This window comes from Cariama cristata, unplaced genomic scaffold (genome assembly GCF_000690535.1).
Source record: "Cariama cristata isolate BGI_N322 unplaced genomic scaffold, ASM69053v1 scaffold25048, whole genome shotgun sequence".
Taxonomy (NCBI): Eukaryota; Metazoa; Chordata; class Aves; order Cariamiformes; family Cariamidae; genus Cariama; species Cariama cristata.
In genome coordinates, this window is record NW_009633263.1 from 70 (window position 1) to 15,127 (window position 15,058).

Genomic DNA, 15,058 nt, shown 5'->3' on the forward strand with positions numbered 1-15,058 from the left:
GCTGTACTTTCAGAAAGTGCAGTTACTTAGAAAAACTCCTGAAAGGAGAAGATAGCCAAACCAGGACATTTGGTATCAACAAGTTTTCATTAGAGCAGTTTTATTTTCCCTTCATCAGGTTTCTGCCTAAAGCATTTACAGGTTTTGCCAAGCTCTATCAGAGATTTCTTTTTACTCTTCTGAGATAAGACAGAAAGAGCACTTTTAATAAATGCCTATTACTTTCACCATGCGGAACTTCGAATCTGCTTATGCTGCAGAGATGAGTAAATTAGCAGTATGCATCCCATTGGTGTTAGTAGCACTGGGCTAGTCTACTGCATGGGTAATACTGCTTCTGTAGCCCTCATTTCCTATGGGATCTAGACAAGCTGTGGCTCCAGGATGATTATTTCAGCTGCATAAGACATTCACACTAATTTGAGTATGTTAGTGCTTGGCTTGAAAGTTAGTAGAAACCTGTAACTCAGGAAGGAATTGAATTAGAATTCAATAACAATATTGACCAAAATTGATGGAATGCTATTATTAAAACTTTAAATAATCCTATTGATTAGTAGCAATGGATTTTTATTCTCTCTCTTTTTCTGCTTTAGCATTGCTTTAGGGTTTTTCAGGTTAGGCCTAACCTCAAGGCCTTTCTCCATCACTAGAGTATTGCAAACGGTTGTCCTAATAAAGATTGGTCTGTCTTTACATGTATATTTTATATAAAACTGTAGTAAACTATGGAGCATTCGCTGCTTAAGATATAATCTGTTTTGATAAGTCATACACATTAAAGCATATGTGTGTCTGTATATACATACACACAGACACATATGTTTTAAAAACTTAAATTCTGAACTCTTCACATGTTCTATTCTGCCATAGCACAAAAAATGAGTGAATGAAGACAAAAGCAGGAAGGGAGGTTTGCTAGGAACATGCGAAAGAGCTGGATTCAAGATTGACACTATAAGTTACTAGCAACAGGAAGCCCAAACAATGTATCCTTCTAAATAATGTCTTACACAGGTTGAAATTTACCCCTGTGCAGAAACAAGAGTGCCAAGCCCCAAATGCCATCAGACAGCTTTGCCTATTACAGAATTACTATAGCAAATTAAATGGCTTAGTAGTAGTTCTTGTAACCTCGTTATTTAGTCTCTGAACAATTCCTCTGCATTTGTAACCTCTGCGAAGAAACAGGAAAAACAATAGAAAGAGTTCAAAAATACACGTATTTCTCTATTCAGATTTTCAACCATTAATGCTATGGATTGCAAAGAATTCACTTGGTTTTAGAATAGTCTTTCAGTGGAATAGTCTTTCAGTGGTTTTAGAATAGTCTTTCAGGTCTCCAGGGGATGGAGTTGTGCAGCACTACTGTATTGACAGTAGTCTCTTCAAGCAGGAGTTGATCTTGCTCATTGAGCATAAACTTCAAATGTCTTACTCCCACCTAGTGGAAAGAACATTAAGTTATGGCTCCCTAAAATGTAAGGGGACTTAAAAAGAGGTCAAGTCTGTCTTTTTATATCTTGCATATAGACTTAAAGATTAGGTCATCTCAGTTTAGCAGACAGTTAACAACTTCTCATAAAATTTATTTCCTCTGGCCTACAGAACTACTGTTTCCTGTGTGCACTCCATTACCTGAAGAAGGTGAACCCTGCCATGATCCTTCAAACAGACTTCTCAACCTGATCACCTGGGAACTGGAACCTGACGGAGTGCTTGAGCAATGCCCATGTGCAAGTGGCTTGATCTGCCAGCCTCAGAGGTAAACATCAAAGCTGGGCAAGCAAGCTGCCTCTTGAAATTTTTGAGGGGTCTCTTTCAGATTCTTCCTCACTAGAAAGTGTTTTGACAGATTTTCTCATCAGCAGCACTGAAACTTTCTCCAGCTTACTGCTTTGTCCCACACAGATGTGCCTAATTCAGTTTGGCAACACCTTAATCCAGTGTGAATTAAGTTTGTGAGTTAATCAGGCTCGTGCTGCTTTTTAACCAATCAGAAAGTACTAACAGCTGCTGAGATGTATCGTTCCAGTTTCATTCTCTACATACAGCTCTTGTCCACCAACTTTCTGTGTTAGACTGGGCTTCTGTTAAATGTTTGGCTTGCTTTCATATGTAAGGCATATTAAAGACATTTTAATACATGCAGTAAGTAAAACCAGGCATTTTCCTGTACTACTGATCAGCTTTACAGAAGGTCACTTCTATCACAAGAGAAAAAAAATGAATCTTTACTTGCATATTCCTTCAGTTTCAAACTAACCCGAGAAGCAAGTTGCCCTACAACTGACTGAAGATCTGCTCTTCAGACTTGAAACACTTCGTACTGTGCCGATTCCTTCAGTATCACTGAGTTTCATGGAATAAGAAGCAGGCTGACTCCATATTTTCTGCTAGAAGCTAAAAAATTTTAATATATCATGCCTTTAATCATTCCTTAAAAGGACAGGTCTCTGCATTATCAGCAATTTCATTGGGAGAAAGTGAGACCATTTCAGTTTTGCACTAAAAGCATTTTTAGAAAACCTACATGTTACCTATGAAATAAGCTCTCCAAGTACACTACCATTGTGATAGAGATGTAGATTAATATTTCTCTCTTCTTCTGTATCCAACTCTGTTTCCACATTTTTTCATGCATGAAAAGTAATTGGATAACATTTTGTTTCATAAATGTGATCTAAGGAAGCAAGCAGAGTTGATCCCATCCTTTCAGCACCAAAATTTTAGTTAATGTGCAAGTACCATTAACCTCAGGGAAGGTACATCAGCAAACGCCACGTCTAGTAAGAAGGAAAACCTGTCAGCTGAGGATATAGAAACACAGGAATGCATTAGGGCATGATTATAACTCAACTGTCCAGCTATAGTCACAAGAATTATTTATCTGTTTAGGGTTATCACAAAGACAGTAATACCGTGCACAACACCTGCCCATGACTCACACAGGCAGTAAGATAAGGCTGCTTGTATGAGTTTACATGGTGAATTTGAAGATTCAGATAACATCTTTTATTGAAAGAAACAGCCCATCTCTGCTTGAAATGGCCCTTAGCTAAATATTACTAGTGAGTGACAAACACTGAAACGATCAGATTAGATCCTAGAGAATACGGGGATAGTCTGCCCACAAATGGAAGTCTTAGAACTCCTAGAAAGCAAAACATACAAGAATTCAAAATGTACACAAAATAAGCTTCAGGAACACCTTTAGTTCATTTACCCTTCGATTCCAATGAAAGAGGGTGCAGCTGTAGGCAGTTGCTGAGGGGTACCTGGCACAAGCGGTGGTTTCCTTGCACGGTCACGGGGGCCTGTAGTCCTGGTCGGTCCCACGCAGTGCAGAGACACAGCAGCTGCACCATCATCAATTCTACTGCCCTGCCTCCTGTCAACAAATATAAATCATTCTTGTTCCCTTTTAAAGTTCCTACAACAAATGTGGGATGTTTGTTTGCAGGCAACTGAAGCCTCTTTTCAAAACAAAGACAGCAGCGAATACAGCTATTGCACTATCCTATTTAGAACCAAATACATAATGCTCACAGTTTTCCCGACTCTATGGCTTGATGGCAAACAACAACAGTTTTTCTGTGTTCCTTTTAAGCTGGAGTATCATGTTTCTTAACTTGGTATTATGACATGAACAGAAAGGACTAGTTGCCACGAGTGCTTGTAGGCAGAAGAGCCAGGTTGTGCTGAGGTGCGCTGCCATCTTGTGTCCCAGTAGCAAAAACATTTTTTGCTATTAGGATCTTTGTTCTAGCTCTGTACGTGGAAATCTCATCTTTAACTCTCCAGCTCTCAAGTATGTAAAAATCAGATGTTTATGAAGTCAGCTAGAGTAGATCTGACAGTGTTAGGCATTTACCATGCTGTCATGTGGGGAGCGAATAAAGAATTTTATTAAGGAACTAGCAAAAGCACATGAAAAGATGTACTGTATGACCAGATGTCTCTCTTCTTCCAACAGCCACAGCACTACATCTGTGTGTGAAGCGTCTGCCAATGAAACCAGGAATAATGAAAAAGAAGATCCCTTAGTCATGGATGAGATGCCATTTCTCAGCTTGATACCCAGAGATATTCTTTCTGATTATGAAGAAAGCAGTGTCATTCGGGAAGTGCAGAAAGAATTAGAAAGTCTGGAGGACCAAGCAGGTTTGAAGCCTGAGCCTGACTCAGCTCATGACCTGTTTTTGGGAGATGAAATTTAAAGTCCAAACACCAGACAGTTCAGGTAGTTATTTCTAGAAATTTTTGTCTAGTGTCTTGCTTATATAAACCCTGAAAAGATATTGCTGGATAGAAGTGCAATAAACAAGGTCTTTAGTGAGCATCCTTTTCTGTACACCAAACTTGCATGTTCAAATTATTGTTGAATCCACTCAATCCTTGGACCAAACCTTCTGTCAAAGACAAATGAAAAATATATCAGTGTTTCTTCTGGATTAGTACTTTCCCCTTGTACATTAGAAATAAACTTATCAGTACTTGTACTCATTAAAAAATACACATAAGCATAAAACATCTTAAGTTATTAGTGACTGTAGAAGTGCCTTTTGAATACATATGTTTAGAATTGTTTATTTTTCTAGGGTAAGAACCATCTACTTTGGACTGGTTTAGTCAATTTATTTTTTTCTTTAGAAAATATAATCAGTGAAGCTGCAACATACAGATTCTGGGTGTCATGTCCTCCCCAACCACACATACATTGTGGAAGGACAGAAAAGATAAAGGATGCTTACCCTTCTCGATGAATACACCCAGAGCTGCTTCTCAGCTGTGTACAATGGATGCCACCTGTCCTGCAGCAGCCTTCAGTGTAACTTAAGAACTGGTGGTTCCATAGCTAGAGTATCCCTTTCATTTTATACTTTCATATACAACAGTCGTTGGCCTCCCCCACTACGTAAGAGGCATACGATCACAAAAAAGCCAACATTTTCCATGTAAATAACAAATAGTGTGTACATATATCCATCTAACACATTGGTTATAACAAATAGCATGTACATATATCCATATAACACTAATATTAGTTTCTATATAGGAACTTTCAACATGACTGCGCAGGGCTCTCTTTCTCAAGGGCAAAATGTACTATTTAAAATTGCGGAACAAACAGCTAACTGGGCTGAATGCAAAGCATATAGAGCCTCTGTTGTACACTGAATACGTAAAGGAGAATAATGCAGCTGCAGTTACAAGGCCATGACTAAGCTGGAGCTAAATACAGTGCCGCAGACACGGCAGCATTCTGCCTTCTCTGAACATACCTTCTTGGGTAATGCTGATGAAAGGATCTGTTGCCTACACTCCACCATCACACCCACCCTTTTTGAGACAGAGGCACTGAACATAAATTGATGACTTCAGTTTAGCAGCAAGACAATCTAAATCTCTGCATGTTACAAAATGTGATTCTCGCTACCATCTTAAGAGGTCACTAATTTAAGAAATCAATAGCAAGCTAGGAGTAAAATCTGAGCCACCAAACTCCCCAGCTCCCAGCTGTCTCAACAAACAGTTTGCAACAACAGCTCTTCCACTATCAGTGTTTTTTGGGGGTACAGATTTCACCGTCTGTTATTACACATGATAAAAAGATGAGATGAGGCTCCAGCCAAGTCACTTTTTGTGGAGCTTCTTCCCAAAGAATCCTTACTGCTTATGTCCAATTTGGAACAGCAGAGCACCAAAAACTTAACAAGAGCAGCTACAAGACTGTGCTGCTTGCCTGCAAGTCTTTCACCACTTCTGATCTATGAAAGCTTTTCAACAAATTCCTTGGGTACCAGAATTAATGTTAATAACCATTATCATTATGAACAGGAAGGCTATTTCATCAGAACAGTCGGACTTCTAGTTTAAGGATTCATTTCTACCCCCAGTTCTCACACCAACGCATGCACACATACACATGCTCTCAGAGTTCACAGAATTTACCTTTCCTTTCTATCCCTCATAAAAGTACCATGCTTTAGAGACAGCCCATCTATACAAAGAATTAAATATAATTGCAATTTTCCTGTTAAAAAAACTACTTCATGAGAGCACTGTCTGTAAATATTGCCCTAAGGATAGCATTATTCTCCTGTCAAGGTCCATGATGCCTCAGTCCCTGAAAGAGAAAGTGTTAGTATTCATCAGAAGTTCAGTAAGATTTCTGCTGAACTAAGCAAATTAGAGGCTTTTTGTTTCTTTAAAACACCCACGGTCAAACTCAAAAATGTTTGAAATGATCAGACTGTAAAGCAGATGCCCAAAAATGTCCCCCAGAACAGGCCAGAATATTATATTCCAGTACACTTACGCAGAAGGAAGTGCACCACTGGACAGGAAATCATTGTAAGGATGTTCCTCAGTCCTCTATCCAGATTTCTGCAAAGATTTACAGGTTTAAAATTAACTTCTTCAGAGAAGTTCTCAATGGGAGTTTCCCAAATAGGGCTGGAGATTAAGCAAGCAGTCTTTGGAATTCTTTTCGTAACCCTACTTTATTCCATCTCTAGATTTTTGCCTCTCCAAATGTCTGAGTTAAAAGAAATGACCGATTTCATAGTTAATTTTTTTTTTCCTCTCTTCCAAAACCTCCAAGGACCCTTTGGCAGTCTATAGACACACGTAAATGGTAGTTTAATGACGTACTCTACCTACTGGATCGTACTCACTCTAGGCTTTCCTTTGCTCCCGTTTCCACCTCATCTATGTTGGACAAGAGGTGGCACGGGTCAAACCGAAGAGGAAGGAGGAGGGAATTCCTCTGCGCAGTGCCTGGTTCTCAAGCTGCCAGATTCCTCAGGATTTTTAGGTTGCTGTGGGTCAGCATGCAAGGAAGAACTGAATGTTCATTACTGAAAAATCCTTTTTCCTCTCTAAAGCAGACCTTAGCTGTCAATCATATCTGGAGCTTAGAAGTTTCACTGCTGAAAGGAATTCAATTCTGGAAAAGGAAATTTACAGTTCAAGAAAAATGTGCTGTGAATGTAAGTAAAGAGGACCAGCAGATAGGCTATAGGAACGCTTCCTGCAGTGCTGTGTACATGCACAGGGGGTGTGCGTGCATATACACACATATAGACACACAGCCTTCCAGTTCCAACACTGCCTTGGGAAAGTCTCCGTTTCCATGAAATCACTCCATAACTTTTCAAATAAAAACCACAGCATTTAATGATTAAAATACACAACAGAATGAACAAATGTTTTATTGGCATGTTCGTTGTTGTAAACAGCATCTGGCATGAAAAAGTTTACCAAAATCTTTTGATTGTTATAAATTAGGTGGTTTTCCAAAAACTACGGAGAATTGTTCTCTATTGATCTTGATGGACCAAAGCAAAAAATTGCTGTTCCTAGGCTTTGCAATGAAATCATGTTGACTGCATCAGTCTTTGCACCACAACCTGAACTACCGAGTTTGTACGTTGAGGTGTTAGGGGTTGCCCCAATATTTGACTACACATAGCTACAGAATCAACTCTGGGAAAAATAAAATGACTTGCGGTGGGTGGAGAAGAGGCAAACTTGTAATAGCATCAAAACCAAAATGTACAAAAAGTAGCTGAACAAAACAAAAACTTCATTAACAAGGGGAAATACAACCCTAAAGTACCCAGCATCGTCAAACATAAAATGAATACAAATTTAAATAGGCAACTATACTTCCGAATGTACACAATGAATGTTGATATGTGGAAAGAAATACCATGGTAAATAGCTGACCTCCGGTTCTGTTGAATGGATAGGGCAAATTTTATTTACACATTGAACGCAATATAATCGAGCTGCTCATCGGTTTCTGTAACCAATTAAAAACCCGTTGCCCTTACACTAGCACTTCTGCAAAATGAACCACCACCTGCTGGCAGCTTCCTGCAGACGCCTCGCAGACCACCTCTTCTATGGAAGAATATTCTGAACCCTCACACTCGCAGCACTTCCGTTTCATCTTCGACCCTTTTCTGCTGCTTGTCGAGAACCAATGTATCAACATTTACTTCAGACTCTCTGATGAGGTAATGCGTGTATCAGTGAAACAAACAGAAAAAAGGATTCTTTCATGGCCTTTGCACAGCTTTTATTATTAAGCTATGAATATCCTGTTTGAGGCTAGTTTCACTAGCTACTATGTGCACACTGTCCTCAAAAATTTCCACTCGTTTCCCTCCCCGCCCACTTTTTAGTTCTAATCTTTTATTTGCACATCCCTTTTAGCTTTACAGTACATTTGACTATAGTGCACAACATGATTCCAAGTCAAACAGCGACCCAACGGGGCACTGCACTTCTGATTGGTAACACAGCCCAATCAGTGCTGGTGTCAGCGCTTTACACCTAATGAATGTCCTGCCGTAATGGCACTACACAGTAGTAGTGAACCTTTTTATTTTCAACAAAAAAATTCCCCAGGGAAAATGCTATAGCGAGTATCAGTCTTGAGTCAAATCTTTATTTGGTGCTCCATCCAGATAAATTTTTAGTGCTTTTTCTTTACGAGGAGAGTAGGTTACCCGGTGTCCAGTCTTCTGGAGTCTGCTGCTTTCCTTTTTCATCAGTTCGTTTCTCTGCTCATCTGTTAATTCCATTAATTCTTCAGTTTTATCCCTAAAATGTGAGTGTATGGTAAAACTGAGGTTAATACAATAACCATAATTAGATTTCTGTACTTTTTCACTGGGAACAACTTAGTAAAAACCACAACTAAGCATAATACTCCTCCTTACAGGTTATTTTCTTCTCCAGAAACTAACAATCTGCCTAAACCTGATGTTCTATCAGAGACATTCAGTATTCTGACAGCAGATCCCAGGGAAAGCAGCAAGAAACACACCTACACTCCTCCATCTACCTGGTAACTCCTATTCTTTACAGACAACTACCCCTCTGCTCTTTATGAGGTCACAGTGCCAACACCTGGAAGCAGCACATCGGCCAGCCCCTACTAGAAACTACCCGCTGCTCTCCCAAACCATTCTTGGCAAGGCCAGCGCATTATCAGCCAGCTGTTTCCCCCAAACTCACATGTCATTAGGAAAACTCCTGTAGGAGCAATGTGTTTATGAGGTTGCCCCACCCACCACATTTAGCAGAAATGATAATATTCAAGCTCTTAGTCCTCAAATACTGCCTGTGGGCCGCTGCTGTCAGCTGAGAACATTTTTCATGTTGACAAAATTTTTATCATCCTTTTTTCCAAATAAACTATACCAATTTCTCAAAGAAATAAACTCAGAAAATAAAATCCTTGCTCTCTAAAACCTAGGGCAAGACTCTCACAGACTCCATAAGGGATAGTGTTCCAGTTTAAGAGATTAAATCCAGATACACACCCAAGCACAGCAACTAGCTTTGCATTCAGCATTATTTTCAACGGTTTGGGAGGGAGGATTGAGTAAAAGGGTGCAGTGTTTCTTTTCTTAAACAATAAACATAATTAATATTCAGGTTTTTAGGAAGCTGAGGAGCACAAGCATTTCAGCTCCATGTTTTAAACCCTCTTTAAGACAATAGCAAAGTATTTTTATGCTTCTGTTGATTACATCACCCCTTAAATCTTCTACACAGATTTTTTGCATGGTTTATTATACCGTAATGAAATACATACCTATAAAATATTACTGCACCATCATCACAAATGTACAGAGGCCAGACATTCAATGTAGATACTTTAGGATTCCAGTCCAAGTCTTGATGAATCTCTAGTATGGAAATGTCACATGGAAACGTTCCTCTACCCTGAGAAGTAGCAATTACTCAGTTAATAAAATAAAAATCATAATCACACGTCCATGCCATTAAAAGGTAATAGACAAAAATCTTACTTACCTTTGCAAATTCTATGTTTTCTAAGGGTATTCCACTTATTTCACTCAGCTGTAAAGTGAAGAAAAATGGTGGATTTAATACTGTTCCTCACAGCAACATTACACAGTGTCTACACGAAGTCAAACCTGCCAAATCTAGAAGTCAATTAAAATATTTGAAAGTCCTCCACCAATCTGAAGTACTAGTACAAAATTCCAGTGACAAGGTACACATTTTTTACATTTCTGAAGTTACTAGCATGTCACAAGTGACACTTGCTGTGACAGTACTTCATCACACTTCTCTTACAGTGAAGGGGCAACAGAAAAAAGTGAATAGAACCAATTAATTAGTAACATCCAAAATTCCAAGATACAAAGAGAACAACTGCCTCATGTTAAACCTTCAGGTCCACCAGTTACCCCTCAGTAGTTTCCCTGTATGAAACGAAAGCTATTATCCAGTCAACCTGGGAGCAGGCAAAGCCATAAAACATGCATGACTAAAGCCTGTCTCCATACCTCTGCACTTCCCGACCACAACCACCCCACAATTCCCCAACAAGCACCACTGGCTCCTCTTCCCCCTTGCAACTGCCCCTGCCGTGCACCCCGCCAGGGCACAGAGTATATCATTCCTCCCCTGTCCCCTGCTGCTGCCCAGGCTTGGCACCCATCACAGTGTCACCTGGCTGTACCTGCAATCACCTCGGTGGAGCTCTCCCTCCACTGAGCAGTCTCATGATGCACACAGGCTTCATTGCTGCCTCGCCCTTAGCTCAAGTACGGGCTGCAGTCTCGTGTCCCTGGCAATGCAGACACTAACTTCACAATTTGTGTTTATCTCTGGCTGCTTATTTTCCCAAAACTCAAAGAGATTTCCCCTCTAAGATTCTCGCCTCTTTCAAATCCTCTGTTAAAACAGATGTGTTCAAATTAAACTGATGGCGAGAAAAGACTTAACAGTCAGTGTAATTTTCTAACTCTCATTTCCTTAGGAAATGAATATAAATAAACAGCAGTGACAAAAGCCAGAAAAATTCTGAAGTGTATTAGCTCTACACTCTGCTAATAAAATTTGTCTGAAAGGGAAGAGCTGGCTGAACACATCTGTTACTACAGATGCATCAAATTCAAGTTCTTCTTACTACTGGTGGCAATAAAAAGATTAAGGCCTCTCAGAGAGAATGCTGCTAAAATTACTCCCTGCACATCAATTCTTAAGACAAGAAAACAAGAGCAGTCAACTCTTTCCTTCAAACACAAGAGAAGAGGAAATCTTGAAAACTGCATGCAAGAACCTGTAGTCATAACCTCATTTCTACCTGAAGAATACAAGAAACCATTCTATAACTTCATCTGTGTACACACACAAATCCCAGGCTGTTGCATTCTACGGTAGCTGAACAACGTTCCTCATTCCAGCCTATGAACGAACCCCTAACTTACGAACACCAAGTGCTTTTGCAAGGTAAGACTTTGGCGGACTTCACTGATACTTGGATTTTTGCAGGCCTCAACATCCACGGTGGTCTTCTTACATCTAGGTATTGCCACACAAATAACCATTTCTTTAAGAGTGCAACCCTTTGATATACTGAATTAATAAAACAGTCTTGATAGGAGACACACTACTTCTCAAGATTTCTGCTAGGAGGGCATATGTTTGCTTACCTGTTACAGGGTTCAGGCCTTAAGGAAAAAAAAACATACCAAAGCTGTATTTCTTTCCAACTAAAATGTAGTTCATTCTACTTGGTACAATTACACTGTCCCTGAGCAACAGTTCTCAAATTCAAATATGAAGAGGCTGAAAGGTTTGGTATTTTGGAATATCAAAATACTGGCTTGAAGAAACAAAGTGACAATAGTTTAGCTTTTCTTTCACATGTGTTTTTCACGGATAAGGGACACAGGTAATATTATGCTTCTTAAACGTCAAGACATGACTTTTTTTTTGGCATGCATTCACCTGAATAATACCAGACCAGTATATGAAACCAAGAAGTAAAGCTGATAACTCATATGGCTTTGGTAATAGGATGAGACAGGTTCTCAGTTTCTGGGGGAAAAGAAAATAAATAATCACCATGCAACAAGATTTTTGTAGCTATGACATCACTGTGCTTCCCAACAGAAAACATCAGTAAGGCTCTTGGATACTATAAGAAACTTGCACTGTGTTACACACTTTACCTTCTCTTTTAATTCTTCAACACTGCTGCTTTCTAGTACCACTTCCTGGAAAGAATCTAGTTTCATCTCTGATGGCCTCCATCGTCTTGATAAAACAGCAAGTTGTGACATGGATTTCATCTTTTCTAATCCTAGGAAAGAAACAGAAATTTATTACATTAACATCACAAAATATCCTATTTAAAATTAGGGGGTTTCCATAGCATAAGCGTACTCAAATATGGAAGACTGCACTACAACTACATACACAAACTAACCCAGTACGTGTGCTGCAAGTAGTCCACAAAAAAAAAAGGGGGGAGGAGGGGGCAGGGAATGGGAGAAGGGATTAGGATTTAGCTGAATTTTTCTTTGTCATCAACTCCTTTCAAGGATTTTTCCATAGGCAGCATCTCTTAGAAGCTATGCCATTTATTCTTCTTTAGAGCGCATTTTTCCATCACACCCAGCTCGGTTTTACATACAGTACGTATCCACCTAACCAGAGCTGACCTCCAGATCTTGCATTTGCTCGAGACCTTCCTCAGCAATCGGATATTTATTCGTGCACTTCACTTCGTTTACCAAAAATAAGCTTTCCACTTTTGACTTCTAGATTTCACACACTACTATGCACCTCATTAAAGCCTGCTTTACACCTACCACCTTGAAGAGTTTTATCAAGTACTGCCTCTCACCTTTTTAGATCAGTTTCACATAACAGAACTTTCTCTGGTTGACAGGGTAATACTGTTAATGTTACAATCAGATAAGCAGAAGTGACAGCAAGAGTCTGATTTTATTTTTATTTTAAATCAGTCTATAATTTTGTAATTTAGCATGCAGAACTTGTGGCTTAAACATTTAATGTCTACCATTACATGTTTTTTTGCTTGAAACCACCACCACCGTTGAAGCTTCTCCCGAAATACCTTCTACAGTCTTCCCTGTGACTCTATTTGTGCCACCTTTAACATCAACCTGTTGTCTGAAATGAAGACATAGCCATCTAATGCTTCTTGGCATTTACTTCAAGTCTGAAACAATTACATAAATTTTCTCCAGAGCCAGAGGATAACTAATTTATAGATGTCTGCAACAGTGTGATGTAAAACAGCTATGCTAAGAAACATAACTGTAAATTATTCTAAGTTGCATTATTTACCTGCTCAATGTCTTCAGTGTTTAGCTGAAGAACAAGGTGAAAGCAATAGTGATGGCGGAATGTCTTACAAACCTGGCTTAAAGCAGTTGCCTTTACACTCTTCCAACAACCTCTGTGGTAGCAGCGGGTACATACAACTTAATTTTCAGAGAATGTAGTGGGATTTGGCTGCATCTTCTACAACTGTATTAAAGTAGCATCTTTTGGGCAGAGCTAGACAGTTGCACAAAATATTACAGAATACTCGGAAGCCTTGTAACCTATAATATGGCATGTCTGTGAAGTAGGTGGGCTGCAATGGTCTAAAAAGTAATACCTCCAAGATCTACTCACTACAGAAACAGTACAGCAATTACTCTAAAACTGATCAAAAAATATTTAAAACTGTAAAGTTTTAACCGAAGTGTGAGCTGATACTTATGTCTACAGGAATATGCAGGCCTCCCGAGCCTCCCATGTTCATTTCCAATTGTGGCACTTGCATTGGTATACCAGGATTGAACACAGCTGCCAAAATGCTGGAGTAACAGCTAAATGAGACTTCTTAAGCCAGCTATGCTTGTGAAGAAAGTTCCTGAGTGAATGGAATACACATTCTTCATCTATCTATTAACAGCAATAGCTGTTAATCTAGAAGAAAAACAGCATAGTCTACTTTTTTCTCCCTTAATTAATACTTTTGCATTCAGAATCAAAATTTTAAGTGTACATGCAAATGATAGCTTAAGAAATGACATCTTTTAAATGATATTTAAGCAGAATTTAAGAAACAATCTACTCTAACATTTGATTCCAAAGTTGTTCTGATGAACAAAGTTTGTTCAAAAATTTAGCACTTCATGACAAAAGATGAGTGCTTTTTCACTCCTGTCTGAAAACTACTGAATGACTGAACAGCTGTGCTGACTTTAAAAACAAATCATATATGTATTTATGTATATATACACATGCATGTATTTCAGTGAACTACAAACATCACCAATACTAGTCCAAAAATTAAATAGAAACAACAGCATAACATATAGGCATTCCTACAGTTTTTATGTACACTGAAAACATACACATGCAAAAAAACTGCCTACAGTACTACAGTATGTCCAAAAGCTTCCAATAAACCTACAAAACAGTACTATTAGACCTTTAGCACATCTCAGCCACAGGAGATCCGTACTTGCACAATCCCCTCGCCAGCTTCATGCAGAGCTTTTATTATTGGTAATTCTTTTTGCTTCGATTTTTTTTCCTAATAAAATGCTATTAAAATGTCACTAAGAGTCTTTTAAAAAAGGAAAAAAAAAGGGAAAGTACATTTTCCAATGTTCTCTAAAGAAAAAAAAACCCCCTCTAACATTATCTTTACTTTCTCTTGACACTATATCATTACCATCAAGTATTTCTAAGAAGACCTCCCAATTGCTTGAAATATTGATATCTTCTTCATAGATATGATAATCCAGAAACACAGTGCCTGGGTTCTTCCAGGTTTTCTTTCGTAGGCGAAACCTGTACGTACATCGTGAAGAAAACATTGAGTTTTTATCTGCTCATAAACACAACTGCCAGAGATCAAAACTGAATATTTTCTAACAAAACTGAAATACAACTCATTTATGCGAGGTTTGGTTAGGTTTATCAGGAATGAGTTTAACATTCTGAAATAGTCCTGACAGCAAGGTATTGCCACTGGCTCTTAGTGCTGAATCATTCATAAACACAAGGAAAACAAGCCTGTGTTGTGCTTGTTCAGTGCAAGAAAGGTATAGGGATTTAGAGGAAGAAAACAGTTTCCTATTTAGGACAAGAAAAAAGAATATTCCCAAACACTTATGACAATTTTGCTGCTCCTTTTTTTCTTTTTTTTTTTTTTTTAGGGGGGGGGGGGGGGGGGGGGGGGGGGGGGGGG

The 15,058-nt window shown here is 38.9% G+C and overlaps 2 protein-coding genes across 2 annotated transcripts in view; one reads left to right on the plus strand and one right to left on the minus strand.

Annotated features, from left to right (window-relative positions):
* The first annotated feature begins 229 nt into the window (after positions 1-229).
* On the plus strand, positions 230-4,220 carry LOC104166685 (dickkopf-related protein 3-like). The gene is made up of 3 exons (XM_009706702.1): positions 230-266; positions 1,609-1,765; positions 3,977-4,220. The coding sequence occupies exons 1-3, from the start codon at positions 230-232 to the stop codon at positions 4,218-4,220; spliced, it is 438 nt and encodes a 145-aa protein (XP_009705004.1).
* A 2,879-nt stretch (positions 4,221-7,099) lies between these two features.
* The window catches only part of USP47 (ubiquitin specific peptidase 47), a gene marked incomplete at its 5' end in the record, with an annotated part of 40,430 nt that continues 32,471 nt past the window's right edge, over positions 7,100-15,058 (minus strand). Inside the window, 5 exons of the mRNA XM_009706704.1 lie at positions 7,100-8,616; positions 9,617-9,747; positions 9,838-9,885; positions 12,012-12,142; positions 14,540-14,658. Of these exons, the coding sequence (XP_009705006.1) occupies positions 8,442-8,616; positions 9,617-9,747; positions 9,838-9,885; positions 12,012-12,142; positions 14,540-14,658 (604 nt within the window). The remainder of the gene's footprint in view (positions 8,617-9,616; positions 9,748-9,837; positions 9,886-12,011; positions 12,143-14,539; positions 14,659-15,058) is intronic.

What these genes read in the sequence shown, in the direction of transcription:
- LOC104166685 (XM_009706702.1), top strand. Translation starts at nt 230, where the DNA reads ATGCGGAACTTCGAATCTGCTTATGCTGCAGAGATGA. An exon ending in TGCTTATGCTGCAGAGATGA is followed by an intron (nt 267 to 1,608) that starts GTAAATTAGCAG and finishes TCTGGCCTACAG; the next exon opens with AACTACTGTTTCCTGTGTGC. An exon ending in TTGATCTGCCAGCCTCAGAG is followed by an intron (nt 1,766 to 3,976) that starts GTAAACATCAAA and finishes TTCTTCCAACAG; the next exon opens with CCACAGCACTACATCTGTGT.